At 49.5% G+C, this 25,954-nt stretch overlaps 2 protein-coding genes across 5 annotated transcripts in view; one reads left to right on the top strand and one right to left on the bottom strand.

Moving 5' to 3' along the window:
* Nucleotides 1-25,954, bottom strand: part of CDK5R1 (cyclin dependent kinase 5 regulatory subunit 1) — a 51,962-nt gene that overhangs the window by 12,719 nt on the left and 13,289 nt on the right. For 2 of the 3 annotated variants that reach the window (XM_055577250.1, XM_055577249.1), the window contains exons 2-3: nt 10,342-10,412; nt 4,529-4,617 (exon numbers count right to left, since the gene is read on the bottom strand). The gene's annotated coding sequence lies outside the window, so the exon portion shown is untranslated. The remainder of the gene's footprint in view (nt 1-4,528; nt 4,618-10,341; nt 10,413-25,954) is intronic. The other variant, XM_055577251.1, reaches the window with a different exon arrangement.
* The window catches only part of MYO1D (myosin ID), a 361,374-nt gene that overhangs the window by 327,140 nt on the left and 8,280 nt on the right, over nt 1-25,954 (top strand). The window contains exons 22-23 of one of the 2 annotated variants that reach the window (XM_055577238.1): nt 2,437-2,510; nt 2,750-2,983. The exons of the other annotated variant lie outside the window; for it this stretch is intronic. Coding sequence (XP_055433213.1) covers nt 2,437-2,510; nt 2,750-2,793 — 118 coding nt within the window. The 3' untranslated portion in view covers nt 2,794-2,983. Of the gene's footprint in view, nt 1-2,436; nt 2,511-2,749; nt 2,984-25,954 lie in introns of those variants that run through there. 2 annotated transcript variants of the gene reach the window in all.

Raw genomic sequence — 25,954 nt, 5'->3', positions numbered from 1 at the left:
ATGCTTAGTAAGTGGCGCTGAGTCAAGGGTTTAACATGTTATCATTCAAGTGACAGTATAGCCGGGAGCCTGGGGCTGTGGGACCAGTCACAGTGAGGGGACTGGTCCCCACGCCTGCTGAGCCGTGGGAAGTCTGCACAGGGCTTCCTCCACAGCCTGGAGCAGCTCTCTCACAGGAGAGCTTCTGGCATCGCTGCCCAGACCATGGCGAGAGTGGCCTTCTCTCACCTCCCACACCCCTTTGTCTTCCCTAGGAGGGACCACAGAAACGCCTTAACCTCCTAAGCCAGAGGCTGTTCCTTAAGCTGAATGACAGCCACCCACCCTACCCCAAATGCCCAAAGATCCCACCCACCCAAAGGAGCTCACCCACCACCCAGGCTGGCCGCATCCACACAGCACACCCAGTGGTCAATGCCCCGTAGTTCTGTTTTTAAAACTAAATCACCCACTCAGCTCAGTGCCCTGTGATGACCTAGAGGAGCGGGATGGGGGGTGGGGTGGGAGGGAGGCTCAAGAGAGAGGGGATGTAGGTGTACACATGGCTGGTTCACTCTGCTGTGCAGTAGAAACTGATACATTATAAAGCAATTATACTCCAGTAAAATAAAATGATAAATAAATCACTCACCTAGGAGGATAAGACATCCCTAGGGAAGAGTTTGGGGACAAAACAGAAAAAGGGTCAGGCCTGCCTTTTCCCCTTATTCTTCCTGAGGAAGCACCTTCTCAGAGCTGCAGGCAGGACCTTCCTTTTCCTTGTTCTGGGGGGCGTGTTCCTCTCCCTTCTGTCCAGGATGCTTGCACCTCAAAGGGAAGCCTCCCCTCACTGCCTTTGGCTTCCCCTCTTGTCTCCATCGTGCATCTGTGATGCCTTCCCGACCCTCCCCGACTAAGCTGGGGGAGATGATCTCACACTTTTTTCAGCTGGCAGCTGCCTGTTCCAGTTTGCAGTGAATTAACTCTCGAGTCAGTGTAACACCGCAAAGCTAGATACGAGCAGTTGCTCATTCAAATCCAGGAGAGAGGTGTGTGTGTGTGTGTTCAGAATTCTGATACAGGCTCCATGTCGTGAATACTGTGAAATGCTTGTTGTTCTCTCTACTGGCCCCACCCTATAATGCTTGTTGGAAGAGTCAGAAGTCTCATCAAATGGCTTAGAAGCTAAGACTGTAGCTTAGCTTCTCCCTGCTGCTTTAATAAATAACCACAGACTTGGTGGCTTAAACAGCAGAAATGCGTTTTCCCAAGTGCTGCAGACCAGCAGTGCAAAATTAGTATCACTGATACAATTCTGACCCAAACTCAGAGGGTCAGCAGGATTGTGCTCCTCCCAGAGACTCTAAGGAAGAATCCGCTCCTTGCCTCCTCCAGCTCCTGGGGCTGCCAGCATCCCTTGGTTTGTGGCCACATCATTCCAGTCTCTGGGGTTTCCCAGGTGGTGCTAGCAGTAAAGAACCCACCTGCTAATGAAGGAGATGCAAGAGATGCAGGTTCAATCTCTGGGTCAGGAAGATCCCCTGGAGGAGGAAATGGCAACCCACTCCACTTTCTTGCTGGGACAACCCCATGGACAAAGAGGAGCCTGGCAGACTACAGTCCATAGGGTCGCAAAGAGTCTGACATGGCTGAGCATCTAAGCACATTCGTCTCTGCCTCCCTGATCACATCGCCTTCTCTCCTGTCCATGTCAAATCTCCCCCTGTCTCCCCCTTAAAAGAACACTTGTGGGATTTCCCTGGCAGTCCAGTGGTTAAGACTTTGCCTTCCAATTCAGGGGGTGCAGGTTCAATCCCTGGTTGGGGAGCCAAGATCCCACAGGCCTTGTGGCCAAAAATATAGAACAGAAGCAACATTATAACAAATTCAGTAAAGACTTTAAAAATGGTCCACATCCAAAAAAATAAATCTTAAAAAAGAACATTTGTGATTGCTCTTAAAATCCACCTGGATAATTCAGGATACTCTCCCCATCTCAGGAGCCTTATGTAATCACAGCTGTAACATCCTTGTTTTGCAAAAGAATGTAACATTCACAGGTCCCAGGGGTTGGGGTGTGGATATCTTTTGTGGACCCATCCTTCGGCCTGCCCTCCTGCCCAGCCCCATAATTCCCACACCCACACCCCCAGGTTCTACAGGGTTCACCACCCTGCCTTTCGACTTCCTCCTGAAGCTGAGGAGCCCAGCTCCCCAGACCACCCTCGTACCTTCTGTCTTCTTACCTTCTGCCACCTGCAGTAGCCGCAGGGCCCTGGGTGTCTTGCGGCCAGCCCTTCAGAGGGCAGAAGACATTAAACATTCCTCCCATCAGGCCCCCTCTTCCCCTGAACCACTGGCTGGTGGGGCAGGACAGGCACACGCCTTAAGTGGGGGAGACCTGCCAGCAGGTCAGATTTGTTGCCATGAGAACCAAGCTGTTTTGCTTTTGCTTAGATTCATCTCATGCAGGAAAACGCCTTGCCTCTGCGTGTCTGCCGGGGCATCTCTAGAATGTCAAGTCAGTGAGGGTAAGCAGCAGATCCTTGGCTCTTGGTCCACGGTGCCTGGCAGTATCTCAACACGCTAGACACCTGGCCCCACCCATCTTGCCCACACCCCTCCCCGCGGTGGTGGGCCTCCACCAGCCAGTTATCTCACCAGCATGCAGGGCAGATCTGGTGACACCAGACACAGCTGCAGATGCCACTGGTGTCTTTCTGAAGCCCTACGTTTGCACAGAAGTCTTGTTCCCATGGCCTTTTTGCAGGCAAAAAGTTGAATCCTGTGCCAAATCCTGTGTTGCGGTTCTAAGAGGTGTGGGCTGTTGTCATAAACACCGTGTACACTGCTGCGTAAAAATTATCATTTGATGGTGAGGGCTGGGGAAAGACAGCCATTGTGGAAGGATGAAAAACAGTACCGTGAAAAGTCGGCGTCGAGAAGCTGTGTGGCCCTGTTGATAATCGCGGCCCTGGCGTCGGTTCCTATCTGCTGGGAGCAGAAGGGTGGGGCGGGCAGGAGAAGGGACCTTCGTGGGGACTGTATGTAGGAGAACACTGCCTCTCCACTGTAAGAATTCTCTTGAAAGGAACAGAAAACAGTTCCACATGATCAATCAGAGCTGTTTTGGGGGTTTTTGTTGGGTTTTTTTTTTTTGGTTGAAAACCTGTGGTGTCTCCCTTGAAAATAGGGCTCCAAAATTACCAGCCCACAAAAAAAGAAGGCTTCATGAAGGAGAATGATCAGGAGACCCAGGCAAAGTCTCTAGCTCCTACCAATTATCCAGCCCACATTTCCACTTTCCCTTGATGTGTTTCCCTCAGACACAGACACGACCCAGGCGTCGACAGCATGACATTTCATCCCTATAAATACAATTGAAGATTTTTTTTTTTTCCAATCTCAGAACCAAAAAAGGATTTCATCTGAATAGCTGGGTTAGAGAACTTGATTTGAGGAACAAAGAGTTTGATACGAGGGGAGAAAAAAAGAGGCAGTTCTTGATGAGTCTGAAATATTATTCAGCAGATACTTATAGAGCACCTACTATGTGCTGGGCCAGACACTGGGCTGGGAAGTGGAGACACAGCAGCAGTAAACCAGACCCTGACCCTAGATTACAGTCTAACGGGGGGTTGGGGGGAGGGTACTGGATGAGGAAACAGACGATTACAATCTAACACGTTTAAGTACAGAGAGAGACAACCCTGCCTTGAAGGATCGGAGAAGATTGCCAAAAGATATGCTGATGTTGAGACGCAAATGACAAATAGAAGTTGGTCTGGGGATTTCCCTGGGTGGTCCAGTGGTTAAGAGTCCGCCTTCCAAGGCAAGGAACAGAGGTTTCATCCCTGGTCGAGGAACTAAGATCCCACATGTTGTGGGGCAACTAAGCCCGAGTACCACAACTGCTGAGCCCGAGAGAGCCCGTGCACGCAACTAGAGTAAGCCACACACCGCAGCGAAGATCCCGCATGCCGCAACTAAGACCCAAGGCAGCCAAGTAAATAGATAGGCTTTTGAAAAAAAGAAGTTGGTCTGGAAAACAGACCAAGGGCCTTCCAGGTGGGAACAGTATGTGCAAAAACCCTGAAGGCAAAAGCACCACGGCAGAGGGGTGTATGTGGGTGGACCAAGAGACGAGTAGCTGCCTGACCCAGAGACAGGGAGGTAAGCAGTGGGTAGGAGGAGGTGGAGAAAAGATAGAGAAAAGCAGGCGGGAGCATGTGGTCCAGTTCAGCTTTTCGCCGGGCTGAATAACCCAGCCTCCTGTACGTTTAAGCAGGTATCACTGAAAGTAGGCTCCGCATGGCCCAGCAAGCTGCCTCATCCTCCCCGCTTTCTTCCTGAGACCCCCCAAGAGACCGTGGCCCCCATTTCTCAAACTGGAAAGCTGGGGGAGGGGTGGGCTTAAGGAAACTGTCAGAACCAGAGCCCACCACCCTGTCTCTCATCCGAGACCTGAGAGTTCTGGGGCAGAGAAATTTCAGTCCTGGAAACTGAACTACAGCTTCCCTTCTAGCAGGATTCTGGATTCAACACTCACCTGGAGCAGGTGCTAAGACAGTGATGCACACAGCTCAGGCATCACACCTACAACTCCAGGGGGGTTGGTGGGGAAGTTCTTGAGATCACCTGAAAAAGACACAGGGAATTTTAGAGAGCACCTGACAAGAAATTCAAGTAACATTGACTGGAAATCCACCCACGGCAGCTGCTCTCCCCAGCTGCATGCCATGTGGCGACCGCGTTCAAACAGTTTTGACTCAATGAGGCTAAAAATAACCAGGAATGTAAAACCCTCCAGGAGTCAGGTCTGTAAATGAGCTAGCCGGAGAAATCCACAGGGGGAAGGGGAAGGCAAGAGACGGGAGGTTTGTCTTTGGGCCACTGGATCAGGGGTCAGAAGAGTTATCACCTGAGTGGCTGAAGAAGTAACACTCCTAGACCCCGAGGACCTTGCCATTCCCCTTCCAGATCAGTTGGTTGAACACTGTGGTACCCACTTCACAGATGGTGAAAAACATATGGCTCCCCCGCCGCCACCCCGCCCCGAACCCTTTCAGACTGAGGCTTGCTAATCTCAGCTCTAATCCAAGTCCGGGGACTTCCTATGGAAAATGAAAGTAATAAAACGCACAGATAAGTAACTTCCTCCTTATTCCCATCCTCCACCTCGGCCCTGGGCAGCGTGGAGAGAGCTTGTGCGGCTCTGCTAAGAAGCAACTCTTTTTTTTTACTTGTGAAACTGAGACTGGGACTTTCTCACCAGTGGAGGCAAGAGTAAGGTGACATCAGAAGGAAGCATGCTTCACCAGAGACAGAAGCAAAAAGATGCTTTTTTTTATCGTGGGAAATTCAAAAACATACAGATACTCGTTTACTTAAAGAAAATAGATATGCTTTTCCATGCAGAGAAACCACCCATAAATATTTTTTACTGCACTTTTCTGGTAAGAAAAAATGAAGTTGGCCCTGGTTGTATTAGCTCCGTGGTCTTCATCATAATAGTAACCCTTATGAAGCATTTATGCTCCAGGCACTGCTGAGAAAGTTCATTGCCACTGATCACGATTTTTTGATCTTCACAAAAATCTACATGCGGGGTGATACCACTATTATCCCCATCTCATGATGGAGGAAACTGAGGGCTGGACAGGTTTAGAAGTTTGCCCCCAGGCACACGGCTTGTCAGTGGAGAAGTAGTTATTTGTTCCCACCAGACTCACTGAAGAACTGGTCCTCTGAATAGTTCAGTTCCCCAGCCTCTGGGCCATGGATTTCCTGTCAGATCAGTGGTGGCATTAGATTAGAAATAAAGTTCACAGTAAATGCGGTGCCCTTGAACCATCCTGAAATCCTCCTCCTTGCATCCATAGGGAAATTGTCTTCCACGAAACCAGTCCAAAGGATGAGGACCGCTGCTTTAGTTCACTGCCTCTGGTTTTATTATTTTGTCACAAAGGCTAAATGGACCGATTTTTAGAATCTTCTCAATTTCCTGTGAAGACTTTTTCTGTTTTTCATTTGCATTTTGCTCTTTCTTTATTGGTGAGATTTGGTATTTCTGTCCTTTCCTTGCCTCTCTTAAAGTAGATGAATGGACGCCAAGTTGGAAACCTGAGGTCTGGGTGTCAGTTTCACTTCCGCCGCCACCTACTAAGTGATCTCACCCAGTTCACGGCCTCTTTGAGCCCAGCTCCTTATCCGGAACATGAAGCTGTAAGAGTCTAATGAAGGTCTCTTCCTGTACTGAATACCCTCCATGGTCCCCTCTCACCCCTCCTGTCTTTCCATGCCCTCATCTCTCTTCTTTCCTTCTCATCCTGGCCACTAGCAAGCCCTCAGGCCCTCTGTCTTCTGCATCTTTGGTCCTCTGTCTTATATACGGCGGGGAGGCAGGGGACGTGGTGTGAGAGCACATCCTTGTCAAGAGGTCTAGGGACTCAGATCATAAGGAGATGGATGAGCAGGATGATGTAACTCAGTGGAAGGCACGGGTGGAGTTGGCCCTCCTCAAAAGTCTAGGATAAATCAGTCTTGGCTTTGGGACCTCTCCACCTCTGCTCTAGCTTTTCCTTGGTCTACCATCATTGGTGTCCTCACTCTGCTCCGTGGCTTCATACCCCAGTGCCCTTTCTACCAGTTCATCCCATCCTCGCATCACGTGGTACTTGTTCTGTACGCCATTCCTCAGGACTCTGCTCTGTTTAGCGAATGGTATGTCTCATCTTCCTAATACATTTATCCAGCATCCCTTCCAAGCCCTGTAATGCTCTAACTCGTCTTAAGACGCATCTAAAAAATTAAGAAGGCCTTCAAGAGATTAGAGTGGTTTGGGGCAGAATTCCTTTATTCTGATCATCGAGGCACCTTCTTTTGGTCCAAAGGTTTCCTAGCCCTGAATCCAGTGCTTTCCACTCATGAATAGGAGACAACAGGCCTCCCGTGGTGAGATGGGAATTGGGACGGCAAGTAGGGGGTTACCACATGTTATTATGAATATGTGAAATAGTTCAGGGAAACTGCGATTTATTTAATCCAGGTTGGCTGGTTAGAATTCGATGGACAAAGAAGCAATCACGAGCCACGTCTCAGCCCATCAAGGTTCTCCCAAATCATTTTAAATTATTGGGCATTCATTTCACTAGTGTCTGTATTTAATACTCCTGGAAGCACCAGCTACTGAGCAAAGGAGCAACTTACAGGAGGCTATGTAAATTCCTCTTCAACTTCCTCAGAGTTCTTTGCAGTTTGCTGATGATTGCGTGGGAACCTGGGGGCCTTTATCACACAGAGTCCGCCTCTAAAGGGAGACTGCTCTAACGCCCGCCAGCAGAGCACTCCTTTTAGACTGCAGAGACGGCGTGCACCGCCTGGGCCTGCGCATCCCTATTTTAGGTGTGTTTCTAAGGAGTAGGTTGGTTGTCATGGTTTGGAAGAACTTCACCATCAGGATGCAGTAACACTAGGGGGAGGCACGGCCCATCTGTCCCTAAGGGAGAGGTCTGGAGGAAAGAAATAGACAGCCTTCTGGCTGGAATATTCTAGATGTCTCCCTGCTTAAGCAGCCTTCAAGGTCAGAGCCCCTCTCAAGGCCCAGCTCTAGAATTCGCAGCTTCAAGAATCGAGGCTGGGTCTTTTTGGTCAGTCTTCTGAATGGTGCGTTGTCAGGAGGCCTTACTGAGCCAAGGGGGCTCATTCCCTACTCTGTTCTCAGCGTCTTAGTCCTTCCATTCCCTGTTCATTCTCCACCTGCCTGGAAGGTGAGCTTTGCCCCCATCTTTGACGATAGTCATCTCAGAATCCTGGGATGCAGGAATGATCGCAGTCTGCATTTATTATTTTTATTCATGATGTTTCTGTCCTGGCTGTGGCAAGATCTGGTTGAGAAGACCCCTACCCTACCCTGGGATACCAGAGCAGCTTCTCAGATTATCACCAAGTACTGAGGACTCTTGGAACAGACACAGTGCCTGTCCAGATACATGGACCCAGGTCTGTGGGTCAGGAAGGGGCGCTCTGTTCAGCTGAAGACGGTGGTGCCCTCTCGTTCCTGGGAATCGCAGAGTGGCTGGGAGCCAGCTCCTGCCAGCCCACACCAGCCTGTCACACGCCTGTTATTAATCAGCATCCTTCTTTATTTTCTCACCAAGTGTCATGCTCCAGACCCAGGCAAGATGTGTCATACAGGGGAGACTTCACCTGGTGGATAAGAAGCCCTATGTTCCTGCCCACGCTTTGCTGAGTTTTCAAAAACTTCCCAACCACACCCGTGGGTCTTTGTTTGCCTTCATGGCGGGGCCTCGGGGGCATCGTGCTTCCCGGATGTTTCTGGGCCTGGTCCCTGTCACACGCAGGAGGCTGGTCTTGGGAAGCCTTCCTCTGCAGATGTCCCGTGTGCCAGTGGCTGGGGCATCACCCTTGTCTGGGGTGTGGCGAGTCCATGGTGGGCTCAGCAGTTGCCAAGGTGATTAAGGCCAATTTCTGCCCTCAGGTTACAGTTTCATGAGCTTTTCTCTGTTTGTGTTGAAATACAGTTTGAGAGAGAATACCATGGGTGGAATTTCAAGTGCCAAAAAAAAGAAGTACAGATTGATTTTCTTTTTCTGGAGCAGGAATCTGAAGCAGGAAAATTGTCACGTGTGGCAGATTGCTGCAGGATGGTTCCCGTAGGCCTGGGTCTTCAGGGTTTCCACTAATCCTGTTTCACTCCTATCTTCACGGTAGCCCATCCTCCTCCCCTTCAACTATGTCTAGCTAATTCATAGCCCTGTTGTAAAAAATAAATAAATAAGGGAAGGCAAGAAAGAAAGAAAGCCTGTTTGCCCAGATATTCCGTTTCTTGATGCTTTTTGTCTTAGGCCAGTCACACGCCCTTCTAACCCAAATCTGTATTCCCATTCCCTTTCGGCAACCCGGTGAGCTCACCAATATGCCAGCCGATGATCTAAGCCTCAAATCATCACCTTCTCTAGAAAAACAAACAAACAAAAACAGGCGGAAGGAGGGAGGGCGGATGGGAGGGTTGGGGGCGCGGTAAATGATGCGTACAACTGCAGCTAAAAGGGGGCCGCGCCGCCGGGCCCCTCGGCGGGTGGGCGTGTGTGTGCACTCGCGCGCACATTTTCCACCCACTGGCCCCAGCACACGCGCGCGCGCGCACACACACACAAACACACACACACCCTCACCACCACCACTACCCCCCACCCCCGCCCTTGCTCTGGGCAGGCGGCGGCATTTTAATGTCAGAGGGAATCGCTAAGCCCGCGTTGCCATGGCGACCGCGGGAGCCGCGGAGCTAAAAGCAGCAGCCGGGCCGCCGCCTCCCCCGCCGCAGCCCACCCGGCGGTGCAGATTCCCTTTGTCTCTCTAGCTCCCCGCATCCTCCTTCCCCCCACCCCGCCCCTCGTCTCCCCTCTTCCCTTCATCTGCCTTTTCTCCCCCTTTCTGTCCTGCCTCCCCTCCCCCTCCTGCCCCGCCCCCACGTTCCCGGGCCCCAGCCCTCCCGGAGCAGCCGCAGGTTGGGAACCCCTGGACTCGGCACCTCCCGCAGGTGCCTGATCAAGCCGGCCGCTCCCCTCACCGGGCGGCACCGACAGGCCTGGAACCGTCTGTTATTCCCGGGGACCTTAATGCCTCACTTGAAACCAGCCTTTTCAAAAAAGGACGAAGAGAAGAGAAACTGTTGTTTTTCCCGCACCTGAATGGATGCACCTGTCTGTCTGGCCCGTGGCCCGCTGTGGTCACCCTGGCAGGAGAGGACCGGCCCCGGCCCCCCACCCCGCCGCTCCCCAGAGGGACTGAAGCTGACAGTCATGGAAACGCTCTTGCCTCACCCCCCTAGGCCTCAAATAACTCAGCAGCTACAGGAGGTCCTGTCTAGATGGGGTTGTTGCTCCCCAGAGCAGAATTACCAGGGCTTACAGAAGATGAACTCTTGCCTGGGGTTGGGGGGTGCTGTTAGCATCCACATAAGCTGATAAGGAAGGCACAGTAAGGACCCCCAGCCCACAACCCTCCTGTCATCCCTCTGTCTCGAGGCAGCATAGCAGCTTGGATGGCACTGGCTGGAAATGCCAGACTGGCTCACGATGCAACCGATGCCCTTGTCTTCAAGGGAAAAAAAAAGATTGGTGCCACGCTATTGGAGTGTCCGTAAGGAGGGCACACCATGGTCTAACCAAATTTGCTAAATAAAAAGCATTTTCTAGACACCAACTGTATCCAATACATAGTTAGGTATTGGGTTTAACAGGATATTTTGGAATGACTTTTTCCATGTTCTGAAGGTCACACTTAACGTGTAAATGACGAAACACCGATTAACAGCCAGAAACCTTGGACCACTCTTACCAGGGTCGTGAGTCAGTGGCACTCCAGTACTATCTTGCTTCCATCACACACCTTCACTATCATTCCCACATCTGAAATGAAATGAAAAGTGAGCCTTTCAGGTGGTTAAAGGCTGGGGTTTTGCTTTCAAGTCAGCCCTCAGTGATATGTATGGATATGTATGTATATATGTATGTATCGGCTGCATGCGCGCAGAACGCCGCCTGCACTGATACACAGTAAGTGAATCTGTGACTACTACTGGGGAACTCTTCCCTAATTCCCCCAAAAGTAGATGAGACCAGAGTAGGGTCCCACCATGTGATTCCAAAGCATTCTGCACTTTTTACATTCAGAGCATTTCCCAGGATTAGGGATACACAGTGATGAGTGGGTAACTCTTGTTTATGTATGTCTCCACACCAGACTATAAGCTTGGTGAGGGAGGGAACAGCACCTATCTTTCACGTCCCTTATCTTCAGGGGCCAGCACACAGGAAGGATTTAGTACACATCTACTGAATAAAGAGATAAGAAGTGGACCAGAAAGAGGTGCTGTCAGTGATGGGGCCTGGGGCTGTCCAGAGGGTGAGCCTGGGGTACCAGGAGGGGTCCCATCTCCATCATCTCTTGTGAGCTTAGTGACCCTCCAGGGGCTCCATCTTCCCTGTACAAAGTACCTCTAGGAAGCTGTCCTAAATAATTCTTGTGTATCTGGTATATGCCTGAAACTCCTCATAATAAAAAGTTTGATGAATCAGTTAAATCGTAAATGAGGGGAACTCTGTCATTTGCCAAGCCAGTCCTGAACAGGTGACTGGAGCCCTGACCCAAGGCAAGGCCAGGCCGTCCTTCTCCCAGTACTTCGCAGGGAAGATGAGGCATTGGTGCTCTGAGGCAGGGGCGTGCAGGAAAACCAGCCAGGGCCTTAAGCCACTAACATCCAGGACTTCCCTGGTGGTCCAGCAGTTAAGAATCCACGTGCCAATGCAGAGGACACAGGTTCGATCCCTGGCTCGTGAAGATCCCACGTGCCAGGGGGCAACTGAGTCTGTGCCCCACAACTACTGAAGTCCATGTGCCCTGGAGCCCATGCTCCGCAGCAAGAGAAGCCACCACACTGCAACTGGAGAGTAGCCCCTGCTCACCACAACTAGAGAATGCCCGTACGCAGCAATGAAGACCCTGCACAGCCAAAAATAAACAAAACAGAGAAAAACACCAACGTCCAGGGGCCCACAAGCAGACTAGATGATCAGAGCCTCTTGGAGCAAGGACTGACCACTGCTTTTCAGATGCTCCTCTGACGATTCACGTGCTCGATCACGTGTGGCTCTGTGGGACCCCAGAAATGCAGGCAAGAGGAGGCAGGGACACTTACACTCACCAAACCCAGAGAGTCGATTTCAGCTGTCAAGCTGATGCTGGTACACTTTAGGCTGAACAAAGAGATGACTGGCTTTAGCCCACTTCGGGTTGTTTCACCACTGTTCATAGAACCTCTCTTTGCCTTAAAAAGCCCACGGGTCCACTCCTTTGACAGTCGTTTAAAAGAAATCTGTAACTGTCTAATCAGGGCATGAACCATTTTTCAGACTTGCCCAGGCAGCAGTGACCTAAATATTACTCAGGGTGTCTGACTTCCAGCCCCAGAGGAAGAGCATATTTGGTTTGTTTTTATGCTGATGAAGTTGGGCCAGTAATTCAAGGTCCCCATCAGGGATGGCTGAATTACTGGATGCTATGAGTTTGTTTTTTAGACCGAGCACCGTGATGTCGACTTATTATTGTTACTCACTTTTCAGTAGAATCACTTATGCGCTCACTCAGTCTAATTTGTGCCATTTTTTAATTGATAGGTGCTAAAATGAGCAGAATCTGGAGGGCTGGGGGGGAGGGGCCCCGCCCATTTATACCAGTCAGGTAGAAAAAGTAGATCTCTGGAAAATGTGACTAACCCATTACGATCCAGCAGGCGTAGCAGCAGATTGCTCCACTGTCTGTCCCAGGCTACTCGGCAGGCAGTAAATAAGGCCTGTGTTAGAAGCCATGAAAGCTGTCCACACACAACAGCAAGGAAATCTGCCTAAACTGCCCGCCGGCATATCCGAGGCAATTGACTTGCCACTAGTAAGTAGTGTGTCTGCCCCCAAGGTCAAGGCAAATTTGGCAAGAAGGCACATGGGGACACTTCGCCTTGAAATCTCTTGGGAGACCGGGATGGGCAGGGTTAGTCTTAAGGGTTAGTCTCGGGCACTTCAATCAAGTTAGTGATGGTGGAGAGAAATTCTTCAGGGTAGCAAGGAAAAAAGCACAAATGTGGTCTGAGCGAACCCACGCTGGCTTTCCCAGCCAGCAAGCTCCAGCCCGGATCCAAACACCCCATTTCTGGGAACTTAAAAACCAAGAGAGCAGTTGAATGGTCTCGAGACCCAAATGGGGCTTTTGATGTGTCTCCCAGCAGCGGCAACACAGCGAATGGTTTCTGTGATGTGGGATGCCCGAGCGAGCAGGCCTGGACCACCGCCACTGGCTCCTCTCTCATCACAGCGCCAGAAATAGATGCCTCATCCCAGGGATGGGGAAGTCGGGCTGCATGGGACGTTTCATCTGTTGGAATATTGTTCTGCACCGCCCGACAAAATTACCGAGTTCTCAGTTCTGTAGCAGTGGCATTGAGTAAGAGTCTGAAAATTGATGCATTATGTTCTAGCTTAAAATAGAACATGCAGAAGAGGAAAAGCAGAGCTGTTAAGATGTGTGCAGAACATACTGATGGAAGGACCTGGGCTGCCTCTGTTATTACCAGCATGAAAGGGTCTGTTGGAGCACAGGGTGGGTCTTCCATCCAAAGCATTCAAGTGGTAAAGGCTTCTGGACCACAGCAAGTCTGGGTACATTTTTGTTTTTTTAGCTGGCATAACTGAGCGCAAACCCTTCTGTTCTCAAACAGGTGGTAGAAAGTGGGCAGTTTGTTTCTTTTCATCTCACTGTTCTGGGTTGGTTCATGAGGTAGTGGCTTCTGTTTTAACCCTGTTGAATTCCCCTTAGAACAGAATCCCCAGCTATGTGCTACCTAATCAGATATTCCGCACTGTGGATTACGGTTGCCTGGATGGGCTGCGAGGCTTAGTGAGAGTGAGGTGGAAAATGCATAAAAGGAACTGTGTCATCCGCCCCCGAGAAGAAAGTATCTTTTGTCAGCTGAGGTGGGATTTTAAAATACTCAAGAACACGTGAAAAGGGCCTTCTGGAATTGATAAGCTTTTTCACCAATACGGCCCTAGGTAGGAGGTAGCAAGGTTGATTCTTAAAGGGCCATGTGTGGTCCAGTGAAGAGGCCTTGAGGCCCAAGGACAAGGGTCCCTCCTGTATCAATTGTTTAACCAACGTCTAAACGTAAGAACCTCCATCATTAGAGCGCTTGACTCAGGGACTTCCCTGGTGGTTCAGTGGCTAAGACTCCACACTCCCAGTGCAGGGGGCCTGGGTTTGATCCCTAAGCAGGGAAGTAGATCCCACATGCTGCAACTGAAGATCCTGCATGCCGCAACCAAGACCTTGTGCAGCCCAATAATAAAAATAAATATTTTTTTAAAAAATGGGACATCGCTGGTGGCCCAGTGGTTAAGAATCCACCTTTGGGTTCAATCCCTGGTCCGAGAAGTAAGATCCCACATGCTGCAGGGCAACTAAGCCCACACGCAACAACGAAAGATCCCGCATGCCGCAACTAGGACCTGATGCAGCCAAATAAATAATAAATAATTTTTAAAAAACACTTGACTCCATAACAGATGTTCAAAGGGCACTTACTCTGAGCCGGGCATCACCCTAGCCACTGTGTCAATGTATATTTTCTTTAATTCTCACCAGAACCCTTTAGAAGAAAGCATTCCCACTGTTAATTATCCCAGTTCAGGAAGCCAAGCTTCAAAGGATATGTGATCGCCCAAAGCCATACAGCTGGATTCACACCCTAGACTGGCAGATTCCAAAGGCCTGTTCTCTCCACCAGGGCCTATTGTCTGCTGTCTTGATTAAGCAACATTACTAGAACTACACAGAAGCTGGAAGACCTGTCTCTTCCCTGCTGCTGTTGCCAGCTGGAATGTTAGACTCCTGGGGTGTTATAGCCCAAATTCCAAAGGACTGGTTACCATCCACAAGAAATTACTTTTTCCAGGCTCTCGGCAAGTAGTCTGATATGCAAACCACCCCTACATGGGGACTTGAACGTAACTGTTCAGTAAACCATAATGTGCCGATTGTCACTGGACAGTGACCAGTTTCCGGCTTCCTATGGTCACCACAATTCTAGAGAATGTGACCTTTTATTTGCAAAGCAAGAATTAGGCCTTTCTTTTCCTCCCCACTCTACTCCACCTTTATAATCTGCATCATTTGCTCCTGGGAATGCTGCTTTTTAGATTTGGGCACGTTCAGATAAACATTCCTGAAAAGAATGGTGGGATACGTATCAGAAAGAAGACCACTGGGTAAAAAGTAGGACTTCCCTGGTGATCCAGTGGCTAAGACTCGGCACTCCCAGTGCAGGGGGCCCAACCCCTGGTCAGGGAACTAGATCCCACAGGCCACAACTAAGAGTTCACGTGCTGCAACTAAAAGACCCCATGAGCCACAGCTAAGACCCAGCACAGCCAAATAAATGAATGCTTAAGTCAGACATGGTGAAGAGTATCAGGTGGGTGAGAATATCAGGCCGCCACACATACTGTTTTAACACCAAATTGTCAAAATTCGAGGCTTGTTTACTTAATATAGCACAGCACCAGGATAATATTGTAAATACCTGTTTTATAATAGAATTTGCTAACAGAATAGGTCTGGGAAAACAGTTTTGATATATGATCTGCCTCATGATCACACGTTCCTTTAAGGGAGAGAGAGCAGTAAGGCATATGTTCCCAAGTAAGTCTTCATGGCATGCAGCGAAACCCTTAGGATCATTTTCCAGAGGAAGCAAAACTCAACATTGTCCAGATTCAAACTCACTCTCTCCTTCTCCATCACCCACACTGACACCTAGGAACGCAGAAGACGCTCCCTGTTACCGTCTAGGTCTGGTCAGAGCAAATTCTTGCTCTGAAGCATCTTGCACACTTGCCCTGTTTCTGCCTTCTTAACAACCACAGGCCTTTTTCCTACCTGATCTGCCTGCTTTACAATGCCCCCATCAAAAGATTAATCTCCAAAATATACAAACAGCTCATACAGCTCAATGTCCAAAAAAAAAACCCAATCAGAAAGTGGGCAGACGACCTAAATAGACATTTTTCCAAAGAAGACATACAAATGGCCAACAAACACACACAAGATGCTCGACATCACTTATCATTAGAGAAATACAACTCAAAACTGCAATGAGGTATCACCTTATACTGGTCAGAGTGGCAATCATCAAAAAATCTGGAAACAGTAAATAAATGTTAGAGAGGGTGTGGAGAAAAGGAAAACCTCTTGCCCTGTTGGTGGGAATGTAAATTGATACAGCCACTGTGGAGAACAGTATGGAAGTTCCTTAAAGAACCAAAAATAGAACTATCATATGACCCAGCAACCCCACTCCTGGACATATACCCTGAAAAAACCATAATTCAAACAGACATATGTACCCTAATGTTCACTGCAGCACTGTTTTACAATAGCCAGGATATGGAAGCAACCTAAATACATGTCAACAGATGAATGGATAAAGAAGATGAGGTATATATGTATATACAATGGAATACTACTCAGCCATAAAAAGGAACAAAATTGGGTCATTTATAGTGACGTGGATGGACCCAGGCTTTGTCATACAGAGTGAAATCAGAAAGAGAAAAATATCGTATATTAATGCATATATATGGAATCTAGAAAAATGGTACAGATGAATCTATAGGCAAGGCAAGAACAGAGATGCAGGCATAGAGTGCAGACATCTGGACGTGAGGGGGCAGTGGAGGGTGGGACAAATTAAGGGATTAGCGCTGACATATATACACTCAGATTCTTTACCATGTGAGCCACCAGGGAAGCTCATATACACACCACCTAATGTGTAAAATAGCTAAGTGGCTAAGTCCCGTTCTTTGAGTGGGAAGCTGCTGTATAGCACAGGGAACTCAGCTTGGTGCGCTGTGATGACCTAAGGGGCAGAATGGTGGAGCAGGGAGCGAGGCTCGAGAGGGAGGGGATATGTGTATACATATAGTTGATTTGCTTCGTTGCACAGCAGAAACCAGCACAACATTGTAAAGCAATTATACTCCAATAATAAATTTAAAAATTGGTGCGTTCAGCTATGTAGAAGTTTAAAAGGAGGATAAACATAAAAATGTTTTAAAATTGAAAAAAAAAAAAAGCCCCCTTTAGTCTGTCCTCGACATCACTTGTTTCCTATCAGTTTCATGTATTCATTCTTTTATTAAATTTATCTACCTTGTGCCAAACACTCTTGGACATGGCAATATGGAAGAGGGCCCTTTCCCATGGAGGTAATCTTTGGGAAGAGGGTGGGAGCCACAGGAAGACAGTCAACAAGCCAAGAAACGAATAGGTCAATTTCAGATAGCGGAAGGGCACTGACAAAGTTGTCCCTCTCTTCTCCACTCAAGAATCCTTAAGGACGTCGCCACTGCCTCCAAAACGGAGCCTAACCTCCTTGCCTGTTATCTGCCCCAGCCTCTCTCGCACGGCAGTCACCACACACAGTTGTGTGCTAAACGACAGCCCCACCCTTGCATTCCCCGTGTCCTCTGTCAGTTTCACTCTTAGGCTGCAAGGCATCTCTTTTGTCCTCCTGCTTCAGGGGGCAGCTGGTCGCCTCCTGTCTTTGGATCTTAGAGATCTGGGCTGCCGAGGCCCAAGTAGGCTGCAGAGAAGGAGGACAATTAGACCTGGAGGGATGTGGTCGGAGGGAGGAGACACACCAGGCAGACTGGGCGAGGCTGCTGGACTGAGGAGTGGGCGAGGGCTGCTGGACCTGTTTCCCGGGGCCTCGGCACCCCGCCCCGAGGCTCTGCCTCGCTCCACACAGATGGGGAGCAGCGTGAGGGAGAGAAATCAGGTCACATTTTGGACCAGGGTGCTGAGAGCCCAGTTTATTTCCATGATGCGTCTGCATAGCAAAGCCAGGACCCCCACAGCCTGAGGGGTGGCACCCAGGCGGAGAGCAGGCAGGGACTCTCCCTGCCCCCATCCTGTGCTCCCCGAGCGCACCCTGCAGATATAGCAGCCATCTGTGGACAAGTCAGCCTCCCTCCCCAGACTGAGCTTCTTGAGCATGGAGGCTGTTTTATTATTTGTCTTGCATCTCAGAGCCTTAGACTCAGATATTGGATGTAGGGCATGTTTTGAGATAATGCTGAGGAATCCCTGAGCCCAAGGGAGGTCATTCATCTTATATTTGCCTACTTTGATGACTCTCTTTTTAGAATTTATGTTGTGGTGTGTGTGTGTGTGTGTGTGTAGCCACAAACCACCCAAGATGTCCAGTTTTCAGATGGAGAGACAGGGGTCCTGCGAGCTCCCCTGTGCAGTAAGCCACAGCCCCACACAAACAGAAGCTCAGATGCTTCTTGACAATGGTGAACCAAATAGGCAGATACTGAATAATGTTCTCACAACCCACTAAAAATCATCTGGACTTCCCTGGTGACCCCATGGGGTAAAGAATCCACATGCCAATGCAGGACACACAGGTTCGATTCCTGATCCGGGAAGATCCCCCATCCCTTGGAACAACTCAGCCTGTGCACCAGAACTGCTGAGCCTGTGCTCCAGAGCCTGGGAGCCACAGCTGTTGAGCCCATGGGCCGCAACTGCTGAAACCTGCGTGCCCTAGAGCCTGTGCTCTGCGGCAATGAGAAGCCCACACACTGCAACTGCACAGTATCCCCTGCTCACCACAACTAGAGAAAAGCCCACGCAGCCACAAAGACCCAGCAGCACAGCCATAAATAAATAATTGTTTTTTTTAAAGTCATCTGTTCAAAGGAAGATGTGGCTCCTGGTTCGTGTTCAATCCAGTCTTATTTAGCACCTTCATTAATGATGCGAATAGAAAAGCAGCAGCAGTGTTCACAGACAGAGCTAACTTTGGAGGTGCTGTTAACAGAAATGTCAGGATAGGAGAAGCACAAATGAAAGCAGAAAACAGCAAAGTTGGAAAAAAAAAAATGCTTAACACAGCAAAGGGGGATAAATCAGATATATTTTGATAAAATAAAGCCCCAAAGACTGTAGAGCAAATCACTGAGATGAGAAGGCGAAGGGAGGCCAAGAGAAAGAAGAGGGAAGAGGTGAGGAGAGAGAGGAGGGCAGGGAAAGTGGGATGGACACAGAGACGCTACACTCGGGCTCCAGAGCCAACGCCCTCTTGTTGGAAGTAATGGGGCGGCCCCAGCCCCTGGCCCATGACGCTGCTCTGTCCACAGCTGCTGTCCCATTTGTTTTGTGGTAGGGGTTTGGCTTCTTGTTATTTTCTTGCTTCTGTTTTCTGTTCTTCTCTCATGTCTGAGGGAGTGGTGGGTATGGTTTTGTCCTTTTAGTTCAGTTTTGAAAGGTTTCATTATCCCCGGCAGAAAGCATCAATTTGGACATTTGGGGAGGGACAGAGGAATGAGGCCTGTTAAGAGTCCAGATTCCAAGAATATAAAGCAAAGCGGAGCATCCTCACCGCCTGGGTCCCTGATGTTGGTGGAAGGGAAGCAAATGCAGTTGCTGGCCATCTCAGGATGTGGCCCATCCAGGCCACATCCAGCAGTGCCTCAGTCTGCCCTGCCAGGGAAGGGCCTCCAGCACACGAAGAATAGGAACCTTCTCGATGACAAAACCAGAAACCAGGAGCCTCCAGAGAGCAACAGTCCTCCTCGGGGACTCCAGCTGGAAAATTAAGACAGCAGGGTGCACCAGGCAACAGGTTTTAAAAGTACACAAATTCTCCAGGCACCAGGAGAGCACCCATTCTTTGATGGCCTGCAGTCAACCGAGCCTGAAAGCATCAGTGGAAAATGTCCAGGAACGGGACTTCCCTGGTGGTTCAGGGGCTAGGACTCCATGTACTCCCAATGCCGGAGGCCTGGGTTCGATTTCTGGTCAGGGAACTAGATCCCACATTGCCACAGCTAGGAGTTTGCACACGGCAATGAATATCGAAGATCCCCCTTGCTGCAACTAAGACCAGGCACAGCCAGATGCATGGACAGACAGATGGGTGTCTAGATGCATAGACAGATGCGTGTCCAGATGCATGGACAGACAGATGCGTGTCCAGGAAGCAGAGGACAGGTGGTGACAGTGGGGATCCTGGCTACGGGTCAAGATCCCCAAACCTTAGCACCAGATTCAATATGTTAAAGAATTGTGTGCAGCAGAAATAATGCCCTCATACGACAACTGGACAAATACCTCAGTGTGCGGACTAAGTGGAACAGGGCTGCAGTCACTCAGAGACAGCCATAACCTTCCGGGTGTGCGGAGCTCCTTGACTTTGCTAAGCTTCTGTGCCCTCATCTGTGGCGTGGGCATAAGTAATGGCAGTGCTTTGTAAGGTGTTGGTCAGGATTAAATGAGATGAAGCAGGTAAAATGTTGAAGGCAGTGCCTGGTGCATGGGAAGTTCCCTATAAGTGGATGGTTTTGATTGTCACGCTCTCCCTTCCCCCTAAATCCCTCTAAAAGCTACACAAGAGACGCTGCTAATTGTACCGGCCATAGCCAACCAACAGCTAAGTGATGCTGGGAAGTATCTGCTCACATTACTCAGGAGATTACTGCGAAATGTGCATGGAGGGCTTCCCCAGTGATCCAGTGGTTAAGAATCCTCCTGCCAGGGTAAAAGGGGACACCGGTTCCATCCTGTTCTGTGAAGACCCCACATGCCACGTGGCATCTGAGCCTGTGCACAGCTACCTGTGTGCCCTAGAGCCCGTGCTCCTCAACAAGAGAAGCCCCCGCAATGAGGACCCTGTGCAGCGCACCCAGCCCTTGCTCGCCACAGAGGAAGCCCAAGTGCAGCAAAGAAGACACAGCACAGCCAAAAATTAATTTTTAAAAAAGAAATGTGCGTGGAGCCAGCGTCTGCTCATCTCCATTCAACCTCGAAAAACAGAAAAAAAAGATGACAACATGTTCATTGATGTCATTCCTGGAACTTCTCCAACCTTGCATGTATGTTTCCAAAATCCATCAGTCCAAGTGTCTGTCACCCTATGAACATTTTTGTCTCCCTGAGAACGTCATCAGCAATGGTGAGGGAACACCCAGGATGTGAGAGTTTGGATTTACAAAGCAAAGTAATGATTCACTTTGCAGAAGGGTTCTCTGGCTCTCGAAAAGCATCTCGGGAACGGTGAGCACCCCCGGGGCCTCTTCACGCACCTTAATCACACTCCACACCTCCACACTGCCTCGCCCGGAGCGCAGTGCCAGGAGGGCAGGTGCGGCCCCAGAGCCCAGCCCTTACTCACCCGTGGCTCCAACTCGCTTCTCATCAACCCCGCTTTGAAGAGGCTTGATGTTGCCCTTGGGTCTTCTGGTTAGCGTCTGACATTGAAATGAGTCCCAGCTGCTTTCTTAATGATGTCTCTCTTAAAAATTCATTCTTTCTGTAGACAGTTATGGAACTCCTATTCTGTATCAGATAGCTGCCCTTAGGAGCTCTTGATCAGGGGATGAAAGCTGCCCAGAAGCTCTTAGGAAGTAGGGGCTGAGCTAATGATTATATTCTAGCAACTGTTATAGTAGCGGTGTACACAGAGGTTAAGGCTTGGGCTCTGGCCCAGATGCCCAGGTTCAGGTCTGGCTCTGCTTTCTGATCATGGCAGGTAGTTAGATTCTTGGGGCCTCATGTCCTCTTCTGATGATGGAACTTACCTCGTCCCGCCATGAGGATCTCATGAGTTGCTATTTGTAAAGCACTTAGCAAAAGAGCATACAGTACTTACTATTGTTTTTATAGTCTCTTTCTGTTTGATTTCTATCTGTATTGTATTATCGTCAGATAGTCTCAGTCTGATGCTAATTCTTAAGTATTTATTGAATTTCTTTTTAGGGTTTGGTACCTATTCCAAGTATACTTTAAAATCATGTGTAATACTACTATATGACCCAGCAATCCCCCTACTGGGCATATACCCTGAGAAAACCATAATTCAAAAAGACACACATGCAGGACTTCCCTGGTGGCCCAGTGGCTAAGAATCTGAACTCTCAATGCAGGGGGCCTGGGTTTCATCCATGGTCAAGGAACTTGATCCCAAATACCAACACTAAGACCCAGCACAGTCAAATAAATAAATAATTTTTTTAAAAGACACATATACCACATTCTTCATTGCAGCACTATTTACAATAGCCAGGACATGAAAGCAACCTAAATATCCATCAACAGATGAATGGATAAAGAAGATGTTGTACATATATACAGTGGAATATTACTCAACCATAACGAGGAACGAAATTGGGTCATTTGTGGAGACGTGGATGGACCCAGAGTCTGTCATATAGAGTGAAGTCAGTCAGAAAGGAAAACAAATATATTAACAAATATATGGGGAATCTAGAAAAATGGCACCAATGAACCTATTTGCTGGGCAGGAATAGAGACGCAAATGTAGAGAACATACTTGTAGACACGGTGGGGAAAGGAGAGGATGGGATGAATTGAGAGATCAGCACTGACATATGTATACTACCACTCTGTGTAAAACAGATGGCCATTGAGAAGCTGCTGTGTAGCACAGGGAGCTCAGCTCGGTGCTCTGTGATGACCTAGAGGGGTGGGATGTGGGATGTTTGGGGGGAGTCCAAGAGGGAGGGGATATAGGTATACTATATAGCTGGCTCACTTTGCTGTACAGCAGAAAGTAACACAACATTGCAAAGCAGTTACACTCCAATTTCAAAAAATGTGTATTCTCTAATTGTTGAATATAGTTGAACACACAAAGCTTATTTATTTGGTTCATATCTATATTATTAATTGGGTTCAAGTCTGTGTTCTTTTGTCTGCAGACCTGTACGTTTGGGGGGAAAGTATATTAACATCATTGACTATTTGTGGACATGTCATTGTATCTTTGCACATCTCACGCCGTCTCACACAAATGTATTCGCTGTCTTCTGGAGAGGATCTTCCTAGCGAACAACTCCTTGAAAAAGGAGAGCGTTATCTCACCAGTTCTTTCCCCAGCAGCAGCGCTGTCTGCCAGCTTTCTTGTGATTAACATTTGCCTTGCATATCTTGTTTCTTCCTTTAACTTATCTTTGTCAATAGGCCCGAGATGGGTCTCTTGCAAATAGACTTCTAGCCACATTTCTCAATTCAGTCTGAGAACTCCCTTTTAACACATTATTGACCAGGGCAGGCTGGGGTGGGGTGGGGGTGGTTCTTGCAGAAATTAACGAGTGTGACCAGCAATTTATTATGTAAGTGAATATTGAAACACTGCAGTCAGTCAAGTTCAGGTAACAAAAGACATGCTTCCCTGGTGGTTCAGCGATAAAGAATCCGCCTGCCAATGCGGGAGCTGCGGGTTCGATCCCTGGGTCGGGAAGATCCCCTAGAGAAGGAAATGGCAACCCCATCCAGTATTCTTGCCTGGGAAATCCCATGGACAGAGGAGCCTGGCGGGCTACCATCCACGGGGTCGCAAAAGAGTCGGACACGACTTAGCAACTAAACAACAAAAGACGTATTACTATGTCTCTGAGGTTAACAGGGGTTCACCTCTGTGTCGGCTTATGTTTTCTCGTCCCCGTGTTCCTTCTTTGCTCCTTTTGCTCACCTTTCCTTCCTTCCATTAAGTGAAGCAGACTTTCTTGTCCCCCTTCCTTCCGCTTCTTTGGAAGGTGCGCACTGCAGTCTTACCTTCTCATTTACCATCAGTTGCCTTTACTTTTGTGCTTGTCTGTGGAGCCTGAAGTTCATCAGTCTCCTTACCCTCCTCCCAGATGAGATGAGGACCCTGGAACAGTTTCCTGGGACCACAGCCCATCTCTCACGTTGCTCTTCTCCAGGATGTTGTTTCATGTTGGTTTGAAACGCTCAGTCACCTTCATCAGTGCTGTGTTTACTGCTTACTGAGACTGACCTGCGTGCTTGCCGGTGGGTCTGCTCCCAGCACATCGCCCGCACCACGCTTTCCCTCTGGATTCAGTGTCTTTCCTGACGAACGACAGGGTCCTTCTTTACCTGAGAGCTGAGCTTGCCCAACTCCCCGGGGCTCACCCTCATTGTCTGAGAAAGCCTTTCTGTTGGCCCCGTGCTCAGGTGATGGGTCGGGGATAGAATTCCAGGTTGACAGATATTTTCCACAAACCCTTTGATGAGTCTGTGTTTTCATTTTTCCCTCCCAGTCGATGAGCAGGCCTATGATTCCTTTGCAAGCGGTGTATCTTTTCGCCCTAGGTGTCCAGGTTTGCCCTGCCTTTGGGAACCTGCAGTGGATCTGTTTTTCAAGAGGTCGAGAGAAGAAAGCTTGAGGTTTTCTTTTTTTTTCTTTTTTACTGGAAAACCCTTTTTGTGTGTATCTTCTCACACCATGGCTCTGTGCCTCTCTGCCACGCTGGGAGGCAGGCTCCTGGTGACCGGCAGCCTCACACTGATCTCAGCCCTGGTGCCTGCGTGTCCTTGGCTTGGCATCCGCTGACATCCCACCCCGTCCTTCTTCCTGACCCTGGAGGGTCACCCTCCCTGGCCTGCAACCTCTACTTTGATTTTAAATATTCTTCCTGGGGAATCGTGTTCATGTTGAAGACATTTGTACACAGTGAGCAGAGCTTGTCAGCTCCAATCACACTGTTGGAAGCAGTACCATTGCCTGCTCGGGGCTTCGAGAGAACAGGGGGCACCCAGCTCGGTCTGGGGGTGGGGAGTGGGAGGCAGGCGGTTCTGGAAAGCACTGCGGAATGACTGAAGAGGTTTTTAGCAGCAGAATGACAGCATCTTTTAGTGCCTTTAAATATCTCTCTGATGACAACGAGGAGGACATGTTTGAAGTGGAGTGCAGGGCAAACCGAAGACAGAAGACTGGGTTAGGCGGCTGTGTTCATAAGTAGGAAAAGGGGGCTGGGGTTCTGGGCAGTAAGGGTGGCGGCGGAAAGAGACCGAGAAAGTGAAATAAAAGAGAACTCAGTAATGACGTGGGCGGAGGAGGGACCCGGGCTGAGCCGGGCTTCCCGGCCCGTGTGATGGATGAATGATGACACGTCTCCCTGTGACAGGCTCGACAGGAGGAGGGAAGCAGTTTGGGGAAGGGGCCAAGAGGATGAGCTCAGGGTTGGACACACACAGGCTCAGCTGTCTGTGGCACATCCAGGGGATTTGTCTAGCGGGTGGCTGCACCTATGTGCTTGGGCCTCTGGCTGAGACAGGGGGCACTGATTGGGTAATTGTCCTTGAAACCACAGTTATGGGTGACACCCTGGAGGAGAGTGTGGAGGTATGTGTGCTCAGTCACTCAGTCATGTCCAACTCTCTGCAACCCTGTAGACTGTAGCCTGCCAGGCTTCTCTGCCCACAGGACTTTCCAGGCAAGAATACTGGAGTGGGTTGCCATTTCCTTCTCCAGGGGATCTTCCCAACCCAGGGATTGAACCCAGGTCTCCTGCACCGGCAGGCGGATTCTTTACCACTGAGCCACCAGGGAAGCAGGGCACTGGGGGAGAATGTATAGAATGAAAAGGACCAAAGATAAACGTATCTAGGGAGCGAGGAGACAGAAACAGGCTCCTGCACGATCCCTGCCGCTTCTCGAGGCGTCTGTCTGACGTCATCCCCTCTGGCATCCCAGGCCAGCCACCCACGCTCAGGTGGCCCCTGTGCGTATCTCGGGTCATTCGCGCTTGCCCATCTTCCTGTCAAGGATGGGCGCCTTAACAAGGACCTACCGTATAGCCCAGGGAGTTCTGCTCAGTGTCACGTGGCCGCTTGATTGGGAGGCGAGTTTGGGGGAGAATGGAAACATGCATGTGTATGACCGAGTTCCTCTGCTGTCAACCTAAAAGCATCACAGCAGTGTTAACTGGCTGTACCGGCAAGCTGCAGTCCAAAGGGTAGCAAGGAGTCGGACATGACCGAGCGACCACATACATACAAGAGAAAAATTTTTTAAAAAAAGAAAAAGAATGGGTGCCTTGAAGTCAGGGTCTGCATCCTACCCTCTTTATGTTCACTTTCTCTGGACGGAGCCCAGCCCATCATGGGTGCTTGGTAAATCTCCACCAAGAGGAGGAGAGTGGATGGGGGAGAGATGGGTGATGGGGCTGAGAGAGGAGAGCCCTGGGGGAGGGTGTCCCTGCCTGGAGAGGAGGCGTCAGGGCCACAGGGGTTCTGCCCACCAGACCGGGAGCCTGTCATTCAGTGGTGTGGTGGAGGAGGAAAATGCAGGCTGCGTGGGGTCCTCAGGACATGCTGCCTGCCCAGAACCATTACTGACTGAGTTCCAGTGTGGTGTCACGGACTTCCCTGGCGGTCCAGTGGTTAAGAATCGGCCTTGCAGTTCGGGGGATACAGGTTCCATCCCTGCATGGTCAGGAAAATAAGATCCTGCAAGCCTTGGAGTAACTACAGAGTCCATGTACTGCAGCTGAGACCCAGTGTAGCCAAATAAGTTAAAAAAAAAAAA

This window comes from Bubalus kerabau, chromosome 4 (genome assembly GCF_029407905.1).
Source record: "Bubalus kerabau isolate K-KA32 ecotype Philippines breed swamp buffalo chromosome 4, PCC_UOA_SB_1v2, whole genome shotgun sequence".
Lineage (NCBI taxonomy): Eukaryota > Metazoa > Chordata > Mammalia > Artiodactyla > Bovidae > Bubalus > Bubalus kerabau.
Note: the sequence above shows the minus strand (reverse complement) of the source record. Positions and strands in the feature narration are given on the sequence as shown.